The 23,747-nt window shown below is 40.0% G+C and overlaps 1 protein-coding gene across 1 annotated transcript in view; it reads right to left on the reverse strand.

Moving 5' to 3' along the window:
* The window catches only part of FBN1 (fibrillin 1), a 252,869-nt gene that overhangs the window by 84,192 nt on the left and 144,930 nt on the right, over window positions 1-23,747 (reverse strand). Inside the window, exons 16-31 of the mRNA XM_068551179.1 lie at window positions 21,186-21,308; window positions 19,940-20,092; window positions 16,281-16,334; window positions 14,553-14,678; window positions 12,042-12,167; window positions 11,356-11,475; window positions 10,996-11,133; window positions 10,102-10,152; window positions 8,328-8,453; window positions 6,157-6,384; window positions 4,332-4,457; window positions 4,084-4,212; window positions 3,140-3,265; window positions 2,911-3,036; window positions 1,588-1,710; window positions 193-318 (exon numbers count right to left, since the gene is read on the reverse strand). Coding sequence (XP_068407280.1) covers window positions 193-318; window positions 1,588-1,710; window positions 2,911-3,036; window positions 3,140-3,265; window positions 4,084-4,212; window positions 4,332-4,457; window positions 6,157-6,384; window positions 8,328-8,453; window positions 10,102-10,152; window positions 10,996-11,133; window positions 11,356-11,475; window positions 12,042-12,167; window positions 14,553-14,678; window positions 16,281-16,334; window positions 19,940-20,092; window positions 21,186-21,308 — 2,001 coding nt within the window. The remainder of the gene's footprint in view (window positions 1-192; window positions 319-1,587; window positions 1,711-2,910; window positions 3,037-3,139; window positions 3,266-4,083; window positions 4,213-4,331; window positions 4,458-6,156; window positions 6,385-8,327; window positions 8,454-10,101; window positions 10,153-10,995; window positions 11,134-11,355; window positions 11,476-12,041; window positions 12,168-14,552; window positions 14,679-16,280; window positions 16,335-19,939; window positions 20,093-21,185; window positions 21,309-23,747) is intronic.

Consider the following 23,747-nt stretch of genomic DNA (forward strand, 5'->3'; position numbering starts at 1 on the left):
ACAAGAGCATCATATCACAGTCACAAGAAAGTTGCTTTTTGGAATGCTAGCTTTGGATTATTATTAGTACTATGCTCCTAAATATTCTTACTCTTCCCTTAGGATCTATTCACTACCCAGACAAATCTTTATGTAATTTAACAGTGTTTGTGAATAACTAGCAAATTGGAAAATTCTGTCTTCTTTGCTTACCTACACAAGTCTTCATGTCTTCAGATGCCATGAATCCATCATAACACAAGCACCTGTACTCTCCAGGTATGTTTGTACACTGACCACCATCACAGATATTGGGGTTATCTTCACACTCATCAATGTCTGCAGAGAATAAAACCAACAATGGCATTTTGCTGATAGGGTTCCATTAATCACTGATGAAAAAGTTAAGTGACCCAAGTCAAGTAAACTCAGCCTGCTCGCATAAGACTGTTAGCTCTGAAATCCAAATGACACTTTACATAAATTATCCCATCAGGTTATCTTGGGTAAAAAAGGAGAGAACCATTTTCAAGATTTATAACCTACAGTTCAGGATGGAGGTCCACATGCACTTAAAAGACCATCATTTAAAAAAAAAAAATGCACATCAGCACTTGGTACATACTAAGTGTTCAATAAATTAGCTACTACTAGTACTACATATGTAATAAAATTTTAATAAAATGTAATAAACATTTAGGTAAAGTCCAAACTCAGGAAAAAAAAAAAAAAGACCACCATTTAATTGGCACTTTTATCTCTGATACAAATTTATCATTCAAAAATGATTATGAATCTTATTTTTCTAATTGTCAAATTTAAATGCCTAATGTCCATTGTTTGCTGTTTTACAGATATTTTAAGGTAAAAAATGCTTGAAATAAGCATATCTGCTTAGATTTTCAAAATTTAATTTTTATAGCTAAATTTATATCTAGGGCTTTTAACGGAGATTTTACTAGGTCCAATAAAATAACTTTGGTTCCTAAACCTGTTTTCTTCTTAACCTGAGCCAAAATTAAAATCTACATTACCCACTCCATTTCCCATCTCCGGCTGATTACATGGCTCTTCTAGCCCATGTGATACAACAGGCAGTGTAAATTACACCAGCAGTTCTCAAATTTTAGCACAAATCCAAAATCACTTGGAAGGCTTGTGAAAACAGACTACTGAGATGCCCCCGTAGGAGTTTCTGATTCAGTAGGTCTGGGGTGGGGCCTGAGATTTTGCATTTCTAACACTTTCTCAGGTGGTACTGAGGCTGCCCGTCCAAGGAACACACACTGAGTAGCACTGAAATAGGCCATGAGATCAGATTCTTCAAAACTCTGATCAATGAAGAAAATGTATTTTATATTCCACTTATTGAGCATGTGCCAGGTACTATGCTGAGTGCTGTACACACTCTTCCCCACAGGCAATGTGAACCCCATTTTATCGATGAGGGATCAGATGCCAAGGATCTTCATCGAGGACGCACAGCCAAAAAAGTGACAAAACAAAGATTTGAATTCAGGACTGTCTGACTCCAAAGCCCAGGCCCTGAACCACTCTACATAGGGACCTGTTAGTGAGAGAGTTCCCAGGAAGCTAAAACTGACTTACCAGTGCAGGACCTCTGGTCAGGCATTAGTGCGAATCCTGGCTGACAGCTACATTCATAGCTACCTTCAGAGTTTGTGCAGAAGGTCTCACAGCCACCGTTCATTATGCTGCATTCATCGATGTCTAAGAAAAAGGAAAATAATATCACCTTCCTCTGTGTTTGTGAGGATGGCACATGTTTGAAGTTTCCAGGTATGTATGGGTCAAATAAAACAAAACAAAATACAAAATCATAAAAGCATCCCAGGGCAACCGCAAGTCACTGCATTGTTTGGTTCCTTCAACAAATATTAACTACACACCTACTATGTGCTACAGATGAGAATCTAACAGTGAATGAGATGGACACTCTCCCTGCCTTCATAATATCTGCACTGCAGTTGGGGAGTTAGATGAACACAACATATGGTGTGCCACACACAATGCAGGAGAAGTGCTGGGCGCTAGAACATATCTCAGTGACAACAGTGGGCACGTGGGGGAAATTCTCTGGGTCACAGATTCCGTTGCAAACTTGACATTCAGTTTGGCTGAGGTTCCAATCCTTTTCAAGGACCTGAGCTGGAGTTCTGAGTTGTCCTGGGCCATGCTTCAGAAGAATTTGGCCTGATTTATGATTTTGGGTAGAAACCATGTGAGACTTGGCAGTTCCACATGGGGTATACCTCAAATCAGGCAAAAACTGGCTGTTTCTACAAAGTTTCACTTTGACTCTGGGCACAATAAAGGCATGGGGCTTTCTGTGCCGCTCTTCCCAGCACAACTAAACCTCCTAAGGGCCAGCCACAAAGCAAAACGCTTGTCCCACAAAACCTCATTTTTAAGGACTGCCAGACTTGGCCTCTATTGCATTGTAAGCTATAAACACGCTATGGTCTTCTTCCCAATAATTATTCTTTGGAATCTTTGAGCTGCTCCAAACCACCTAAGGGTGGAGATCACACCCTAAGCTTTCTGTCTTCCTCCCGGCACTCACCAGGCTGCGTTTATTTCAGGCGGTACTTAGTAATCACTGGCTGATGTGCCTGGGTGTGCATAGGCAGAAACAAAGCGTGTGCCACCGTTCACTAGTCAAAGCAGCATGGGTCAAATTATACTTGCTAGAGCTAAAACACTGTACAGCCTTCACTGAATTGGTTCTTTAAACAGATGGGGGAGGTGAGATCTAAAGATCGTGAGCCACCATGACAAGACTTTTCCTTCCAGGAAAACAGGAAAGATTAAGCAAAAGTAACTAGGGATGGAAACAGAACTCAGAGAACATTGCTTGAGTGTTTTCGAAAGAGACTAAAGAAAATAAATAACATACCATACAGAACTTACCAACACAAAACAGCCTGTCGGGGGTGGAGTGGTAGCCGGGGTTGCAGGCACACTGGTACTTCCCTATGAGGTTCACGCAGCGGCCGTGGGGGCAGAGGTGCGCACTCAGTTCACACTCGTTGATGTCTGTATAGAAGATGAGAATACCAAGCACCCAGCCGTAAGCCTCTGACTCTGGCAGGGGTGTGGGCCGAACGACTGCTGGCAGGTTAGTGGTCTTCCTCCTTACCTATACATGCTGAGATGTTGGGGGACAGCTGATGGCCAGGAGGACATTCACAGCGGTAACTCCCCTCAGTGTTTAGGCACACGCCTCCTCGGCACAGCAGAGGATCTCTCTGACACTCGTCAATATCTGCAAAGTGGAAATGACCCCTGTTGAAGCTGTGGGTGGTGGTCCTGCCAGGTCCCCACGACCAGGCCAGTGCACTCATTGCCCAGTTGCTGGGAGTTCTGGCTGCTAAAGGCTCACAGGTTTCCTTCTTGGAAAACCGCTCTCCACCTCACTCAGAAATGCCTGGGAGGTGAGAAATTACACCCCGCTCTCATGCTGGGGACTGCCCATGGCCAATAACTGCTTGAACTGACATGGGAGTATAAAATCTCAGCCTCCTGGCCTCGAGGTGGGACAGCTCTCGGGTACTAGTCACACTCCAAGGCCCCTGTGGGATCAGGTTAAAGCTAAAATCCAGTCGAACAATTTGCTTCTCTTCTTCCCCTGCCCTAAGCTGCTTCCCTCACTTCTTTACAGGTTCCTCCTAAGAGCACTCCCTCAAAAAATACCCCCATCTCAGTCCTGTTGCTAGGGAACCTGATCTAATGAAACTATCTTAATCAATCTCCTTTTCTCAAAATGATGAACCAAAACCCTAGAATGTGACCCCTAATATAGCTTATGTTTGAATTGTTCTTTCTTCCCTGGGGTGTCTATTCCAGGTGTTAAACTCACTTCTCAGGGACCCATACCTGGTGTCTGAGGCCACCCGCTGCCCCAGAGCATGAATTCCCTCATTCCTTCCACATGTCAGTCTCCCTCTGCCACAGTCCAATGCCTGACTCACTGGTCAGGAGACCAGCGCACTGGGGGAGCAGGAAGAACCGACACAGGCGATGAGTCACCAAAGCTTCTTGGAATGTTTCTTCCCTGGGCTGATCAAATGGTCACGCACTCACCCATGCAGTTCTTCATCATCATGAATCCACTTTCATAGCCTTCATCACACTTGCACTCGAAGTCCCCGGGGGTGTTCACGCACTGGCCTCGGCCACAGAGGTCGGGAGATATGCGGCATTCATCGATGTCTGCACAAAAGCAACAAGTGGCAGCAGATGAGCCTCAGGATAGCTTTACTTCTTGTGGCAACATGTTTAAGACCAAGAGTTTCAAAGGGTATCCCTCCAGGGTGAGCCCCTTCACTGACCTGTGCAGTTCCTTTCTTCAGAATCCAGAGCAAAGCCACTGTCACACCTGCACTTGAAGCTGCCGATGGTGTTTCTGCACTTGCCGTGGGTGCAGAGGTTGGGAATCATCTTGCACTCATTGATGTCTTCAAGGAAAATTATATGTGGGAGAAGTCCGTAAGTGACCGATTAGGAGATCTCAACACCCCCTTTTAAACCCAGGAAGTTAGAGGGTCTTGGTCGTACTCATTTTAAAAAATGTGTGACGCTCCGTGAGAAACACGACTTTGTAAACAGATCTAGACTTTTAAACGTCTACATTTTAGAAAGCATTATTGAAGAAGTAAAGAGTGGGTTTATCCGGACTTCTAAAAGCCCAGCACACACCAAACGCTGAACTATTTGCTGAATGAAAGAATAAGAAATTCTAAACCACTAGTGTCTATATGTAAGGCATGTGGAAGATTTTCAAATATATTGTCCTACAGGAAGCAATTGAGTATGTAGTGGAAAGAGATATTCACTTATGCTTTCTGATGCTTTTTTTTAACACTTAAAAATAAGAATTTCAAAGGGGATGCCATTTATAATTTTAATTCTTTACAAATGATGTATACTATTTAAAACATGTTCTCAAATAATGTGTACTAATTTAAAATATTTTCTCAATTAATATGAAGTTTGCATTGGTAAATGTGTACAAGAGTTTCTTGGAGACTGCATATGTCACATGTAATTTGAGTAATCTGAGTTTCCCCTTTTAGGGGCCTTTCTAAAGCAAGACCTAGAGCTCAAGAAATACAAGTTCATTTCTACCTAATGTCATGAGATACAGAACTGGCAGATTAAATCTCAAGAACATCTAGTCCTTCTGCGGTAATGGATTGCCACAGCTTTTGTAAGCAAATCATCCAAGTTCCTTTGAATTTACTTAAGAGACATTTCAGAGGGCCGTCTAGAAACTGTCTCTCTAGACAGTACAATTTTAACCCCAGGACTTCTTGAACCAAATGCTCAGTAGAAAAAAAGTCTACACTTTTTAATATAAGGATAATTAAGTGATATTTATATACTCATTTCCCATTTTCAGAAATTCATTTAGTTATGAAGTATAATAAGTAGGTCCAGACACAATGGGCAACTGACACAAAACTCTATACTAAGAACATAAGCTGGGCCTCCCTGAATAATCGGAATTCTGAGAAACCAATTATGATTTTTCCATATGCTGAAGTAAACAAGGTCTGTATCATTGTGCATAAGAAGTTAACTCAATTTTGGAATTAGATTAAATCTGTAACTTCCTTTTTTTTTTTTTACATGGGTTTTATATTATAGCATAAGAAAATAAAATTTGAAATATAAGTCACTGGAGTGTTTGCCATAGGAATGAATTTTGCTGTATTTGGACAAAGAGGACCTGTCACTGGGTTTCTCACACCGTTATCTATAGTCAGGTGGACCAAAGTGACTTGGATGCTTCAGATCAGCAGATAAAGGTTACCTCTAGGGCTTTAGTAGATGGCATAAACATCTCCCAAGAAGATTTTTCTTTCGTTTCTGCTTAGCTTTAGGATAGTATTAAAATCTATTTAATGCTTAACAGTGACTACATGGGAGAGGCAAGTGACTCAGGAAGTCCTGAGATGTAGAAAAAGAAAATCCGTGACAGAGTGGACATTTTGCCGTACAAAATTCAGAAATCAGAGAAGGCACACCGAAATGATCCAGGGATGACCGCATGGATGACATTCATTGTAATTCTGTCAGTAGAACTCTGTGCTCCTGAAAATGCATCCTGTTGACCTAAAAGAAGAGTGAAATCAACCACTGAAACCACCGTACCTTTGAAGAAAGGCTTTCCATTTGTGATTTCTTTTGTGGCGAATCCGGGTCCTCTGGGACAGAGCTCTTCATACTCAGGTGTGTTCCTCAGGGGACACTCCTCACACTCCTCGGTCCCCCAGGCTGCCCCGACAGAGCAGCAGCAGGCGTCCATGCGGTGGCGGCCAACCACGGGCAAGGTGCACTCCTCATCCTCGTACCCCAGGAAGCAGGTCTCCAGGCGGATATCTGCCAGAGGGAACGAACGGAGGGAAGCTGAGGAGAGCTACTCTGTGTTCACTGCCCCAAACTGCCAACGTTGTGTTAGGCAAAGTACAGGACACATAACAATTTACTACGAACTTATTGACTGAAATTAATTTTTTTTCCTCAAAGGAACCTAGGCTTGGTGGTGGGTTTTCCTTCTTAATAAAGACTCTTAAGCTGGCAGCTCTTATTTATGTGCACCTCTTCTTGCGGCAAGTATCCTTTGAACTCTAGGTATTTTCTTTTTTTTTTTTTTTTTTTTAAACATCTTTATTGAAGTATAATTGCCTTACAATGGTGTGTTAGCTTCTGCTTTATAACAAAGTGAATCAGTTATACATATACAATATGTTCCCATTTCTCTTCCCTCTTGCATCTCCCTCCCTTCTAGGTATTTTCTGATAATTCTACATAAGGAGCAGTGTTCGAAGAAATCCTGCAACGCTCTTTTGGGAGATGTTTTCTCCCTGTACAGACCATGCCTATTACCAGTGCATGCACTCCATGATGTCTTGACATCTCCTCTCTAGCTGAAAGCCAATTGCAGTCTTTATTGTTGGAGAACATCTCAGCTAGCACCAGCACCTTTTTCTCAGATCCACTTCATTTTTGGAGAGGTGGAATAGTAAACTCTGAAATGAGGACTGCCCTCCTTGTGATTAAAGAGGAAAAACAGCAAAGAAAAGCCATCCACTCCCCTTCTCAAGTATTTCTTTCACCTCAACATGTGCTTTTGTGCACATTCTTCTGGATACTTGTGGGAGTGTGAGCTTCCTTTAATGTTAGAAAGCTACTGAAGCCTTCTGAGCAACTTCACATCCGGGTTGCCTCTTTTAATTAAGATGGTTAATTTCAAAATGAATCCTAAACTAAACCCTGAAGCATGTTTCAACTGAAGAACCTGGAAAAGCGTTCTCATTACATGCTGATACCTCCTAAACAAAGAAGCTAAGACTCAGGATAGGATGAACTGACATCCACAGTTATGAAAAGACTCTAGCCTCTGAACTCCAGCTTTTCTATTCTGTATTGCTTACATTATAAACCATAAAGTTTTATATTTAAAGGCTGATTAATCCTAATTCATAAAGGATGCAGATCCCTTAACTGCATGCCGCTCTTGCAACCACCTACAGTGGTCCTTCACTAAAGATGCTCTTCAGAGTGGTTTCAGATACACAATATGGCTGAGCGTCACTTGCAGAGTCATGGACTCTGAATCCAGTGATCCAAAGGACGTATTCCTGGCAGTCAGAAGCCACAGTAGTGACACCAGAATAAGCCTAAGACGCCACAAGCATGACTGTGGGACCTCAAATCTACTGCCACTGTGAGTCCACAGGGCAGCTTTCTAAGAATTCAGGGTTTGGTGTCCAGTCTCTTCCACGTCATTGTCGCTTGGGTTCTAGCAGTTGTCATGGAGAATCTCATCATGGCTGATATTGACAACAGCCTTCGTTCCCTCAGGTTCACTCCTCAGGCTGTTACACTCTTCACTCCTGATACCCACAAGAGTTTCCTGCAAAGACCTGTCCTTCTGGCTTACAGCAGCCCTGCCTAGCAGGCTAAGGCTACAGTTTCCAATTAAGCAAAAGTGTTCTCCTTACCAGTCACCTAGGATTCTCTGTCCATGGCCCATGGAGGGCAGATTTAAGAGCTCTAGAATAATAACTGTGATGGATAACAATAAAGAACTAAAGTTCCTCTTCACTGACATGTTCTCTACTCTTTTTATAAAGAATTAATAAAGAGCTGAGTCAGGAAGGCTATTTGTCAAGGAAACCACAATGCATCCTAATAGAAATGCTGAATTTGGGATGTGTGTGTGTCTGTACTTGGAACCAAATATTCAGCTCTATCTTGTTAACTGAGTTTTTAATAATCGTTAAGAAATATTCATTAGAAAAGTAACGAACAGTATTTACCTAGGCAAATCCTCCCTGTGGCATCCAAAGTCATCCCACTGGGACACTGACACTTAAATGATCCCTTAGAGTTAACACATAAGCCATTTTTGCATACTCCCGGGAACACTTCACATTCATCTATATCTATGAGGGAAAAAAAAGCATGAAGTTAATATATCTGTATAACATCATTCTACTTCATTCCATTCATGGAGTCATATTATTACCACAACTGAAAAGATCATTTTAAACCTGATAAGTTTACAAAACTAGTTTGCCTCCAAATAATTCATGTAGAATTTCTGGGATGTTTGAAAAGCAACCAGACTGAGCCCACCTATTACCAAAGATATAACAGTTTCTCCATCAGTCTCAGGGAGTAATTTTTGAGTTGTAAAGACACGGAGCTGGTGGGAGTTCTTGGGGACAGGTCTGGGTACTATAGACATCTCAGGTAAGGCTCCCAGGGGCCATACAATTAGCTTTATGAGACCAGAGGGCTGCAAGTGAGTAGAGAAAGAGAAGCCTGGTCTTTCAAACTAGCAAAGAAGAAGTAGCTTGAAGATGAGCATAGAAAAAAAATCCATCATCGAGGAATATGTGGGGCCAGTCAAAAGAGTCTCCTTTGAGAAGTGCTGAGACATCCCAAGAAAGTGCGTATCTAGTTCTAACTCAGCAATGGTCCCAGGCTGTTCTGTCAAAGCCTTGGTGGTCCCAGCTTGAGTTGGGGAGCGGTGGAAGATGCTCACGTTCATTCATTCATCATTCATTGCATCTGTGTCAAATATACTAGTCCTTCCCAGTTTGCTTAATGGAGAGCATTATGTTCTCTGCACATTTTTTTTGAAAAATATTCACCATCAAGTTAACCCAAAGAAAGGCACTTACTTGCCAATGCCAAAAAAGGGGAGCGTTAGTCAAGAAACTCACACACACTGTGTCTCTATTTAGAAGAAATAACTTTCCAAGCCAGGGATGTTGAAAAAAATATTCTAAATCTTTCCTCATGAGAGAAATAAATTGGGAGGGGGAAATTTACCTTTTTTGGGTTGTTTTGTTTTGTTTTGTTCTGGCCACTTGTGTACCAAAATGTGCTGCTGAGGTCAGATAAGTTATTAACAGTGGGTCTGGACCAGAGAGAGGCCAAAGGATTCAGTCATCATTTGGAAAGCAAGACCTTGGGTGGGGGATGTAGTGTTCCTCTTTATTTTAGCTGAGAAAAAAAGTTCATTTCATTCCACATATGGGACTAATTGCTGTTTTAAAAATTTTTCAGCTGCTGTGTCATGTCAGGTTGTGTTAGTCACTCTGACCTATGTCTATCTGGGACTCCATGAGAAAAAAATCACAGGAAACTGGAGAGAATCCATGTAGACTTTCAAAAACGAGGCACTAGAGTGTGTCCTTCTCATCGTCTGTGACCATGAAACAAACAAACAACAACAACAAAAAACCAGGACAAACCAAGAAAAATGCAAATTATATAGCCTCATCAAAAACTTCGTTTTCTGTCTTCCTCATAGATAGCAGTTTGAAATTGTAGTCACTCAAAACTATGGTCAGCCTAAAGCATTTTCAGCCAACCTGCCCTTTGGCCACAGGGATCTGACGCTGGCAATAGCATATATGCTTGTGAAACTCACGTCTGTTATGTTCGGCAGTTCTCATTATTTTTTTCCCCCTGCTACACATTTCTCACTGGGAAGTTATATGACAGCTTTATCCAGTCCAAGTTAACACAAGCATTCTTCATGCACACAGAAATTTATGATTTATAAATAATCATAAATACCTTCACACTGTGTTCCTTTAATTCTTGAATAGCCTTTACCACATATGGGATCTGTACCAAAAAACAAACAAAAAGCAAAAAACAAATTTGAGATAACAATATCCAGACTTTGTATGACATGGTATAAGAAACACGAAAGAGGGCCTTTAACATGAAACCGATTTTATTGCTATGAATAAGTCTGAGACGACAAAGTGTCTCTGAGATTGCATAGGTGAAGGAGAAGAATGAAATGTCTCCTTGAATAAAGCTCAATTCATCTGAGATATCCTAAAAGACCCAAAGGTACCCTAAAGATCAAACTAAGGTGATGACTAAGAAGGAAATTGACTCAATTTCTCTCTTGCTATTAGCCCTAAAATATGAATCACACTATAGGATTACTGTAACATGAATGTGGAAAACAAAGTCTAGAACTGGAAGATCTCATGCCCTGCAGCATTCACACTATATAAATGCACACATTTATATATCTAAACATTGAATCAGCAAGGCTCTCAAACCTCAGCTTTGCAACAACTTTAGTTTAGTGATGAACACTGGTGGCTTTACATCAATCATTTAGCGGGGAAGAAAATCTGCGCCTGTAAAAAGTTCAGGACCCCTAATCATGAGGTTCCTGAGAGAGCCAATAGGAATTGCTGATCTAGGAAAGCAACTCCAGATAACTACATTACAGTGTGGTGATGGAAAACAATCAATTAACCAAATCACATAAAACTATTGTCCTTGACACTTCTCTTAGTTTCCTATTCAGCCACGTGTTTCAGTGAGGTCATCAGAATGAAATCTTCTAAAATTCCCGTGTGAACCTAAATGAACAAAGTTCTCGGCTTCCCCTTTCCGAGCAAAGTGCCCAGTGGGCACAGGAGCTGCAGCACCTGCTTCTCTTACCAACTTGGCATGGGGTGCACGGACTCCCCCAGGCAGCACCAAGGGACGAACAACACTGGGACTTTAACGTGGCTCCATTGATGTTGATCTCACATCGCCCATCAATGACAGTCTGCCAACAGGTGCCCTTGATGGTTTCTGCAGGGGCAAGGGGGTGACGATATTTAACAGACAATAGAATCTATATCAAAAATTCAAACATGTGCATTGGAATTACAGCAAGAATAGCATCATGAAACAAGGAATAATGATCATTTAAAACTTTGTTCTTCCATACTGAAACCCTTTTGCGATAAAAGCAGACATTAAATACAGCAGCCCTGATAAACATAGGAAAATCATTCTCAGAAAGACAAATACCTATGCAGATGGTTTTTGTTGGATCCAAAGTACTTTCGGAAGAACATTCACAAATAAAAGAGCCTGGGCTGTTCTTGCAGACTCCATTAATGCAAGGACTTGATTCACATTCATCGATGTCTGAAACAAAAACAGGTCTACGTTACTGCTGAAAACTAGTCTTGGGCACAAATGAATATTTAAACTTTGGTCTCAATTGCTACCACATATTCTTCATTAGATAGTAAAGCTGACCTAGATAGATTTTTTTTTTTCTAGGCCAGATGGAATGCCAAAAATAATAACTGAGCACATCTCTATGTTCAACACATGGCTGAATCTTTTTATTCAGAAAATCTGGAGCAAATGTAAGTGTGATTTCTGAATTACTAACTCAAATAGCACATATCTAATATTTTCTTCATCTATTAAATGATGGCAAATAAAATGCCAATTGCAGGCAAACACAAAGTGAATACTTTTAAATGGCATTTGAATGCAAAATAAATGGCAAATAAAATACCAATTGCAGGTAAGTACCATCAGTAGCTTACAAAGTGCATAGGAGTGTCATTTAGGATCACAGAATCTCAACGAAGTGACACAACTGTCTAAAATAGAAGTGACTCTAATTTACCTTCGTGGTTTTCCAGTGGCATTCCAGAAGGCAGTAAAGTACACGGTATAAGAACAAAAATACATCTTACCTTCACAGGTTTTTAGGTCAGGTTTGTATATAAATCCCTTGGGGCAGGTACAGACAAAACTTCCAGGAGTATTTCTACATTGTCCATTGTCACAGAGTAGACTATTCAATACACATTCATTAATATCTGGAAAACCAAAAAACATAAACTTTTAAAAGATCCCATCCTTTGCATGCAATTTCTTTGCATTTTTAGGCTAAGTTTTTAAGGTCATAATGATATGATTAATTCAAGGAAAGAGGCAAAACTCCTCTACCATTGATCTTTGCTGAAATTACCTATTTTAGGAAAATAGGGGCTTGAGCTGATTATCTATACTAGGTATCTACAAAGTCTAAAGTCACCAGACACTATTTAATTCTCTTCTTTCTTTAGCAGGAAGAAAACCTAGATTTGCTGGAAATCATTAATATTTATATAATTGTTTCACTGTGCCAGAATTAAAAGGACTAATCCTATTGTCTTAAGGAACTAAATAAATATTTAGAGAGTATGGTCCATCTTTGATAAGTATTAGTTCCAGGATGGGTGTCTCTTCTTTAGAATAATTTAAGTGGTCTCCAGTTATGTTTATAAAGTATGAAGCAATCTGTAGAGTTTATAATTGTCATGAGGAATTTAGACTCGAGATTCAGAGAGCTGAGGAAAATTCCTTGCTTTCAGCTGAATAATAGGCAAGTCTGATACAAAACCAAACTTTTGATATGTATTACTTAGATAATTTAGGAAATGTAGAACTTAAAACAGTTTGTTATACCTCTTTGAGCTAAGGTACATCACTCAGCCCACAAAATAGGCTACATATTCACAAGAGACGTTTTATACATTGAGAGACTCTGCTTAGATTACCATTTGACAAGCTAGTAGCCCTTACCTAAAGGATACACAAATTCAGCACTGGAGAGCTGCATGGGTTCACAGCAGTAAATATACTTAAATCAGCAACTAACAGTTGTTCCTTGGTATCTGCAGGGGATTGGTTCCAGGACACCCCCCGCACCAGGTTACCAAAATCTGTGGATGCTCAAACCCCTTATATAAAATGGCATAGTACTGGCATATAACCTATGCACATCCTCCCATATACTTTAAATCATCTCTAGATTACTTATAATACCTAACACAATGTAAATGCTATGCAAATAGTTGCTGGTGTATGGCAAATTCAAGTTTTGCTTTTGGGAACTTTCTGGAATTTTTTTTCAAATATTTTCAATCTGAGGTTGGTTAGATACGTGAATGCAAAACTCACAGATATGGAGGGCTGCGTTTATAAAGTTCTTAAAATATGGGAAAATCAAGTATAAAGTTATGTATTGTCTGAGCAAATAGCATGCTGAGAATTCTGTCAAAATCATATAAGGAATGCTAATACTTCCCAAAAAGGTCACTATTGCAATTCTTAAACTTTGATGATGTCAGAAGAATCTGGAACTTTAATTTGAGGAATTAAAGATTAAGATATAAAATAGCCAGTCCCTGGAACTCTGTGGGAAGTGGCTGAAGCGGATTTTTGATTCCTAGCTTCACACCTCTGAACATAATCTGAAGTATGAACATACTTCTGACCTGATGATAATGGGTCCAACTTTAGAGTAGACACTAAAGCACTGAAGGAAGAATCCCTTCTGCCTCCCAAACTCTCCCTTTTGCGTGATTTTTGGATGAAGCTAAAACATCTCTGTGACTTTCTGGCCTGCCCAAATAAATAATGATTTTTCATGTCTGCCAATGTAGAGAGGCTCCTACAGAAAAATGAAATAGTAAAACTTTTTTTTGCGTGTAGTTTGAAAGTACCATGTATGCTCATATAACAACTGTACCCCCAAAAAAGGGGCCCTAAAATTAAGGGTGTGAGAGAGAAAGAAATCATTTCTCAAAATTCAACTGTAGACCATAAAGAAGGAAGGGCCAGGTTTAGGCCAGCAATAAAAGTTAGGGAGAGAAAAAGAAACCTGCAGTCGAAAGAAGAGGGTTTTGTGATAAGCCTGTGAACTCCCATGACCTGCTTCTATCCTCCATTTTTTTAGGTACTTGCTTAGCCTGAAACTCAGGTGAAAGCTGATTTAAATGGGGGGGAGAGAAGATACTTTGATTTACTGTGAGTTCTTTTTACGTGAGTACAAATGCCACATAGTTTAGAAAGAAAGCAGGTGAAAATGCTCAAAGTAAGATTTCTGCTGTTTTGAAAATAACTACTATTATCTACTTTGCACATAATGACAATTAGCAGCACCCTAATAACAAAGGCATCTCGTAGGGGCAGCACTCGCCTTCAACCTGCGCAATTAGAGAACTGCACGCTGTATGAGAGGGACAGTTGCCATGTTCCATCCTTTACATAGTTAAACAAAAGACATAAATTGTCAGGATTCAGCTATGCTGACACCCAAAGTGTAGAGCATCCATTTGTCCAGTCCTTTAAACTACTCAAGAGCAGTTTCCCTCAAGCAACAAAAGAAAGAATGCATGATGCATGAAATGTCTTAGAAAACAGGTGAAACGTCTTACCAACACAATTTTTCCCAGATGAATCCACTTCATATCCTGAATTGCAAATACATTTGTAGGTCCCACGGAGATTTTCACAAATTCCATTTGGGCAAATATCAGGATCTAATGCACATTCATTTATATCTACACCACAAAAAAAGTTCAAAATCATTAACATTCTAAAGTAAACATCAAATGAACTATCAAAAAATAACATTACAATAACTGTAAAGACCTTAGGACCTCATGAAAATAAAGCTTCTCCTTGATGAGAATGTTGATCCCTTTTTCTCACTACAAGATATTCTGACTCAAGTCTTCCTTCCATCGGTCCCTGAGAGGAACTTGGCATCTGAGCTAGAACTACAAGATTACCAATCCTTAATCAAGAGGAGAACTCCTGGACTTCTTTTTGTCCAAACATCAAGGTGGAAAGGTTGATCAAATACAGAGCCCAGGTTCCTACAACTGGTCTCCCTGCCATCAGCGTGTCCTTCTTCAATCTACATTCTACACTGCCACCAGACTTAACGGCCTAAAAACAAGGTGACTGTGTCATTCTCATGGTTCAGACTTTCGTAGGTTCGACAGGATTCTCAAGATTAAATTAAAATATGAACTCTTTATTCACTTTAAATCTCTTACTCTGCCATAAACACATAATGCCCTCTGCACTCTGTGTGGGGAATGTCTGGAGCAAGCCTACACATTGGTCCGAAGCTTGCTCAACCACCACCTGCTCTGGAAAAGCCTCTGCTACTCTGTCCGGATGAGGCTGGGTCCTCCTCTTCCGTTTGCTCACAGCCTGAGGAGAGCTCTAATAGTCAAGGGTGATGCTGAGTGACAGTCAGTGAGTGGCTAGTCTCAAATCTTGTTGCCCGACTCTTCTATAAATCAAGGTTGACCTTTTTTTTTTTTTTTTCCTTATCCAGGTCCCTATCACAACTTATTTATTCTGCACTAACTCCTTATTCATTACACATTTCCTTACTTCTCCTCTTTTCTCCTCCAAATATCCACCTCGCCCTTTCTTTATCCACACATAATAATGAAATCAATCAAGAGAATGAACTGACAATCAATTCAGTCAGTCAATTTTTTCCCAGAACTCTCTTGAATCAAATCATTTAGTTTTTTATTAATAAAGGAATCCTTTCCTCTTTCTTGTCACCTAGTTTTACACTTGCTCCAATTCTCCCCTTTAATTTCTTTTATGGCACCAGTATTTCTCTACTTCTAACTTCTACACTTAAATATTTCATTTTCTTCCAACTCAGTTAATTGCTATCACCACCTGCTACAAAACACAAGATGGCTCCCTACTGCCATCTGAGAATGACTGAGCACTTGACCATTAAGAAAGTGTTCAAAATGTGCATAGGTTCAACTGAGCTCGTAACCCTGAACTGTACCTGATAGTGGTAGATCCAAAGGAGGGCCAGGCTGCCCCTTCTCATGAACGAGCCACCACGGTCACTGTATCTCGTTCACATCAGTGACCCTGGGAGAGCACCCAACCCTTCAGTAATGAGTGCCACACCCACACCCAGCAATCCCAGGACCCGCTGGGCCACAGCTGTTCTGCCACTGGGGGCTTCTAAGTGTCCCAGGTAGATCACACAGTGATGGCCAGAGAGGGGGGTCGGACCAGACTGGTGTAAAGGGACCAAGTGGAAACCCACAGGAAGGCCCAGTGCGGCCTCTGCACATGCTTAGTAAATTTCAAAACAAGTCCTAAGTCCTTACCACTGCCTGCTGACGTCATTCCTGGCCCACTGCTGCAGAGCGCCTGATATTCCGCTGCAATAAATTAACAGATAGTAAATGATTCCCTTGTTTGCAGAACAGGTCAATCCTGCCCTTGGCTTTGCACACATCATTTCCTCCAAAGTGAGTGGAACTGAAATAAAGTGGTAACGGAAAAGGAGGCATCTCCTAGGGGAGTCACACCAGGCTCCTATTTTAAAGGCTCCGCAATCACTGTGGAAAACGACTTATAAGGATATACGTGAGTTCCAGCAATTCCTTGTACAAGCACTTTCGGAAAAGGTGTTTTTCCTATGGCTTGATTTTTTTCACCAGGGAACACTTTACACTTACAGTGAAATGTGCCTGTTAAAATGTGGTTTCTTAACTGTTAATAAAACTCTTTCCCACCATCTTGGAAATAAATTTTTTTCTTAGTTCGAGCTATTTTTTTCAGTACAATCAAGTTCTTAACATTTTCTCATTTCTCTCTGCAAATTCTCTAGTCTCCCCTCACAAGAATAACACGGTATCTACACTTGCATTTATGTGTATTTTTAAAGTTAATATTTATCAGGATGCCAGATTCATTCTATTACATAAATCCATAGGAAATGTATTGCATAATGTTAAAACTGGATCTTACTGAAGAAATGGAGGTATATAGAATATGTTCCCAAATTTGTGATGGAATCAGATTTCTATTTCTTAAAATTGACGCAATGCTTTATACACAATTCCAACAATATTTAGATAAACCTAAGAGTGGATGATGGAAATGGAGAACTAACAGGAACCACACTTAATCCAAGGAAAAGAAACTAAGTTTCCCTTAGTTGCCCATGGTTTCTGGCAACTACAGAATCTCATGGTCAAATGCAGATCATTTGTGCTTAGGTGGCAGGAGAAGTGAATATTAGGGATGGGGCTTTTTTACATAGGCCACCTGTACCTCGGTGCTGAAGCAAATAGTTCCTATACCTCCACATTCTAGAAAATTGCATTCCTGATGACAGGGGATGCAAAGGAGTTATACAGATTAAAAAATGAAGGTTGACTCCTTCAGAGCCTCTGTCTTCTATCAAACACAAATTTGAGAAAAGGGGTGAAATCCCTTAATTTTTAAATCATCTTAAAAGGAGCCAAAAAGGGAACAAATGGGAAGGTGGCTGCCATTGTGTTTGAAAGCCAGGGACTGGCAGCAGAAAGAAGTACATCCTCTTTATTCTCTCACATCAGCAATTAATTAAAGCACTTGTGAAATAGAGTAAGTAATAAAACAGGAAAAACAAAATCATGCCAGTTTTGCTGAAAGCAGTTTTATAATTAGCGTTAAATTAGCTGATGCTTAGCCTACATGGAAGTAAATTATTGTCATTATTCTTTTCCATTTGGGCAGGATCTGGTACTCGACTCTGTAGTGAATTCAGATCCGCATGGGTTTGAATGCTGATGACAGTGCTTATTGCTGAGGGTCTTGAGAGCAAGCCCTTTCCCTCTTCTAGTTCCCTCGTATATAAAGTGTAGAAAATGATACCCACCTCACATGGTAGTGCTGCAGATTTACTGAGAGAACATGTAAAGTGCTCAGCACAACTCAAGCACTTAATAAATGGTAGGTGCTGCTGAGCTAACTCAGTGTTGTGCCATGGAGACAGTGGAACGAGGACAGAAGAGAAAATTCCTAATCATTACTCTTCTGTGGCTTTAACTGACCGATTTCTACAAGGAGTAAATGCTCAGCAGCCAGTGAGATATATCTACACATATAGTTTATTTGACTTCCAGAGCACAAAGATGAGCTTTAGATGTCAAGTGGTTAGAATTTCTCATTAAATTGACTAAAGATATGCCTTCTGGATATTTCCAGTCCCCTTTAAAATCCCTCCTCTCTCCTGAAATAAGGGACATCCTACATTTCAATCCTTCATGATTGGCATTTTCATCTATCAAAGAGGTGGAGAAACCAAACGGGATGGAACCATTTCCACATGTGGACCACTTTTGTGTAAATTGATTCAAATATAAAACAGAAGGTAGTGGAACTGAGCTTCTAATGTAACTCTCTTTAAGCTTTACTGCTTAAAGAAATTTGGTCTCTTTGGGTCATCTTTTATATTTCATTTTCCTATGTAGCATAAGAATCCTTTGGAGATGTAATTGGTCCAGAGGAAAATGTAAAAACAAAAAACTATATGCACCAAGGATCCTGGATTCTAAGTAAGCTTTGGCTATTCTACTCATTCAAGACATGGACAAATCACCTATATCCTTGTACCAGTTTTTAGGATACCCATCTATCTTGTAAATTCAAAGTATGCAGGGAAAGTACTTTGAAAAATTAAAGTAACAAACTTTACTTTAAAAGGATGATATTAATAATATACAACTGTAAAGTTGCATGGAAGTATCTTTTTAGATAGAATTATGTTTGTATACTATATAATCGAAGTATTATTGCAAACATGTATTTAATTGTTAGTAATCATATATAAAATGACGGGGTGAAGCAGTCATCCAGAATAAAGCTTTCTTTCTTTAACTGGCATTCCCCCATTTTAAAGACTTTTAAAGTCTTCCACTTAACTTTCTCTGACTTCTCATAATACGTTTTAATTTCTGTCTGATTTCAAATATTATCATTTTCAAAATGGCAAATGTTTAAAAATTGTGAGTTCGTCTTTAATTGATAGTATCTAGGCCAGAAATGAACTAACTGAATCTTAGGTGTAAACCAACCAATCAGAGCTACATGTTTTCAATATTAGGACTTTATTCTATTTTAGGACATTAGAAGTCAACTGCCAAGCTACCTTAAAATTACGTTCAAATATTGACAGTCTGTTGCTTTCATTTCAATAAAATATTTTTGCCTTACAAACAGAAATAATTTACAACTGGAGAGGATCTTCTGGATTACCTAAGACAATTCATTTTGTATATGAAAAAAACGAAGATCCCTTTTCCATATTATTCTATTTTATAATTGTTTACTAATGTAAGCCATCTCAAATCCTTTTGAAATCAGGTGAGAAAAATTCCTAAATAAACAAAAATCCACAAAAAACTGAACCTCCAATTAAGTAATTTGTCTGCCTGTGGCTGGGGAGCAGGATTCTGACTCACTGACCAGTTTTCTTTTCGCTATGCCATGTCACTCAAATTGAGAAAAACACTTTTTCCCTAGAGTTGAATAAAATCATTTAGGAAAAGCACACCTAAACCAGCATGAAGGATTTGAACAAAATTCACAAATGGCCTTTTGGAAAAAAAGCTGGAAACATTCAGGTAATCTGAAAATTATTTACTTTTACACTCTGTAGAATTCTGCTTTTATAATAGTTCCTACAAAATGTAAACACTGTGAAGCTACTTTAGAAAACAAGGCAAGTTGCACATACCCTAAGGAGCATGACTATTACTGAGGTGGAGCAGTTCAGATGGGAGGCATGAATGTGCTGCCTAATCCAAGTGATGGCTGGGCCTGTGAGGAACGTCTGAGCAGAGGCTGAGCAACCCCTGCCAAGACCCCAGCAAGGTACATGATGCACCTGGAGAGCAGACGCAATCTTTCCCCGTGACTTCCAAAAACGCAAAGACTGCAGATGGTGGCGGAAGGCTGGGAGTACTAGGGCATCCCCATGACACCACATACATACCTGAATTCTGTGAAGGACACGGTTGGCAAGGTTCCCCAAAAGCATACTCGGTGCTGGCACAACAGCACTCAGATTTGGTAACAGCACCAAACAAGGGTTTGACACACTGGCCTCTCTTGTATCCACCGTAGCATGTGCTCCGCATGTGTGTGTCTACACAGGAAGAAGCATCTGTCATCATACTATCGCTTCAAACAGATGGGAACCCCCCAGGTCAAAGTGGAAGCTGGTTTTATTTAGCCATTGTCCCTGTTCTAACTCACAGAGAATGCCTCTGGTATTAGGTCCCAATGGAAAACAAAACGAAACAAATCATTCTGCATTCAGCTTCCAAGCACTGGAAACTAATTACTAGACTCTTTCAGTTCTCTAGGGACTATTATGGTTTACCCAACTGTGAGGTCCTTAAGGGCTAGGGTTATACCTCACTCATGTTTTTCTTCCCCAGGAGTGTACAGAGAAGGCACTTAATAAATGTTGAATGAATGATGGATGACCATTCAATCTCACCTTATGATAAATAAGATCTTCATTAGAAATGCAGACCACCTCAAAATAAACATGCAATTATTGAATATCTGAATTAGATGTACTTTCAAAAAGGAGGATGTTTAATCTGTAAAAGGTTCATTTATACAAATCTGCAGATATTGGTCTAACTAAGCAGTATCATCTTTACCACCAGGAGGGGATTTCCAGCTATGTCCAGTCCTCTCCCAATTCAAAGGGCCTACCGACTACCTTTCTTAAAAATAATTTGGAAAAACTTTGTATCTATTTATCAACAAATCTCAAACTTCTTATAAAGCCACATAAAACTATTATCATATAAGTTTCTTACTTATCCATATCCTCCTTTGCATTCTATACCTCCCTTGGGACATTTAATTCCCTAGATGAAAATGAAATGTTCACCTTGAGATAATGGGCATATACAGGTCAATTTCAAAGACCATTATCAACAAAGGAGGGTTGGAGAAAACTGAGGACAGCTAGGTGACTAGGAAAGACAAGGGAGAAGGAGAGGTGGGGATTCCCTTGGTTTGCATTTATCTCGGCTCATCTTTCTATCCCTTAAATTAATATCCATGTCATACAAGAAAAGAACTGACCCTGTTGGTTTGTTACCCCACAAATATTAATTGTATCATATCTGCTACAGTCAAGTGCATTTATTATTGGCGGATTTTATTGACTGACAGAGGGTGGATCTCTGTCGTACATCTAGTTATGGCTTCAACCTTACCAACACACACACGTCCATCCAGACCCACGGCCAGTCCAGGAAAGCATTCACATCGGTAGGAGCCATCGGTGTTGACACAGCGCCCATTCATGCAGATCCCAGGTGTTTCACACTCGTTAATATCTGTGGTGGGGAAAAGCACTTATTAAAAATAAAGCGACTTCACACAACATTGTAAAGAAATTATACTCCAATAAAGATGTTAAAAAAAAAGAGAGAAAAAAAATAAATAAATAAAGTGCCTTTATCTAAAGCCATAACATATTTACAGTTCTAAGGCTTGAAAATGGGGAAGATTTACAATAATATGCAGCGTCAACAATAAAAGCTCAGTGAGATGCATTTCATTTTCCTTTGAGAGAACAGGAACAAAAATTGAGAGAGATAAACTGTCTGAGTTTATTTCTTTTCCATAGAAAGCTATTTCAATAACATTCTCCTGAGATTTTTTTTTTTTTTTTTTTAATCCAAAGTAAGAATCACAAAGGCAAAAACAGAATTGGAAGAAGAAGGAAAGTGACAGCTAAAAGACAAAGGGTCTTGTGTAATGTTTCACATGGCAGTTTTTCCAGGACTGTCAGAAATCTAGCTTGATAATAAACTACATCTTTGGCCTGGGCAGGAAGCTTCTCCTTTTGGCATCCAACACCCAGACTGGTGTCCATTCCAGTATCACTCACGCCTTAACTCTCTGGGAAAGTTAGAATGGCATGAGGAGACACAGAACTAAAGCCTGGATGGAACCCCATAAAAAAGGAACAGAAAATGAATATAGATGATTTTGATGACGATTCCTAGCCAACAACAGCACTGTAATCAATTGGAACCCAGTAAAGAAAAATCTCTCTTAAGCATTACAAATATTTTATAGTATCGTATGTGTATCCTTAGGGAGGTCTGGTAAAAGATTTTATTGGGCACATACTAATAATAGCAGATATTTTCCCCCCGAACATGGTACCAAACATGTTCTATTTCCAACATGGAAATAGAAATGGTACCAAAACTGTGTTTTGGAAAACATATAACACTTAGAAACAAGTCGTTTTATTACAACTCCTTTTATAATATACAACTGGTGTAGGTGAATATTTCCTTTCTTCTGACCTTAAAAAGGCAAATTGAGACTGAAACACCTCTGCGTTTTACATAGCTTGTGTTATTTGGCACAAAATATATTCAGATGGTCCAAGATTCCGTGTAGAGATTGTATTTTAAAACAGCAGTTATATTTAAATACGTGAACTCAAACTGGTTCAGTTATTCAGGTCACCTTTTTGTTCAAATTGAGATCTACAGTGAAACAGTGGTGACTACAGCCTGAAACGTAATCCAAAGGTTTTTTTACTGGGGACAGCGATGGAACACAGATCCAGAGGGCCTTGTTCAAAGTGAGTGGCCTCCACCTTCAGAGAGTGATCAGGGAGACCAGGCTGTTCATCATCAGATCAGTTAACTGTAGCGATTAAATTAGCATTGTTCATTCAGCTTTGAACAGTCACATCTTTGTGGGATCAGAACCAGATGCTCTAAGGGCTTCCCTGGTGGCGCAGTGGTTGAGAATCTGCCTGCCAATGCAGGGGACGCGGGTTCGAGCCCTGGTCTGGGAAGAGCCCACGTGCCACGGAGCAACTGGGCCCGTGAGCCACGACCAGTGAGCCTGCGCGTCTGGAGCCTGTGCTCCGCAACGGGAGAGGCCGCGACAGTGAGAGGCCCGCGCACCGCGATGAAGAGTGGCCCCCGCTCGCCGCCACTGGAGAGAGCCCTCGCACAGAGACGAAGACCCAACGCAGCCAAAAATAAATAAATTAATCAATTAAAATGAATTAAAAAAAAAAACCCAAAAACCAAATGCTCACACTAAGAGAAAATCTTATCCCGCGATATCAAGAGAAAAATGATGGAAAGGAAATTCAGCATACAAGAAATTTTTTTCTTCCTTTATTCTCACTACAAGTGTGTGTAGTCCACCTTCTCTATACATCAGAATAAAGGTGACACAGGTAAGAATATGCAGCATTTTCCCCCTCTCTTTCTCTCTCGCTCTGATTCTTAAGCCAGAATGTTAGAAGTCAGAGCAGACTTTTAATCATCAGGCACTTTCAAATGACTGGAACAATCCATTGATCAATAAGATACTAGTTCACTGATTGCAAACAGTTGCAAAACCGAGCTTCACCTATGAGGTCATAATATCTTCTGAAATAGTTACAACAGCATTACCTATTGGCCACCCTTAAGAGTCTGTGGCCTGGGTCACTGGCAGCCTATAGGTACTGAAAGTGAATCTTAGCATGCTCTGTGCGTAGGTAAGAGAGAGGAGTGTGTGTTCTCGGAAAAGTTCTGTTCACAAAGGGACTTTCACATTTCCTTCTGTTATTTTGTTTGGAAGCCTAGTCCCAAATATTCCGGCAATCATTCCCTTCCCCTTTCTTTTTCACACTTGTACAGCACTTCATCTGCACAGTTTGGTGCTTTGTTGTATGCTGTCTTAATATTTCCATGCATTAATCTTGTCTCCCCAACTATAAGTTCCTCCCAACACATAGCTCAAAAGCACGG

Source organism: Eschrichtius robustus, chromosome 1, assembly GCF_028021215.1.
Source record: "Eschrichtius robustus isolate mEscRob2 chromosome 1, mEscRob2.pri, whole genome shotgun sequence".
NCBI lineage: Eukaryota > Metazoa > Chordata > Mammalia > Artiodactyla > Eschrichtiidae > Eschrichtius > Eschrichtius robustus.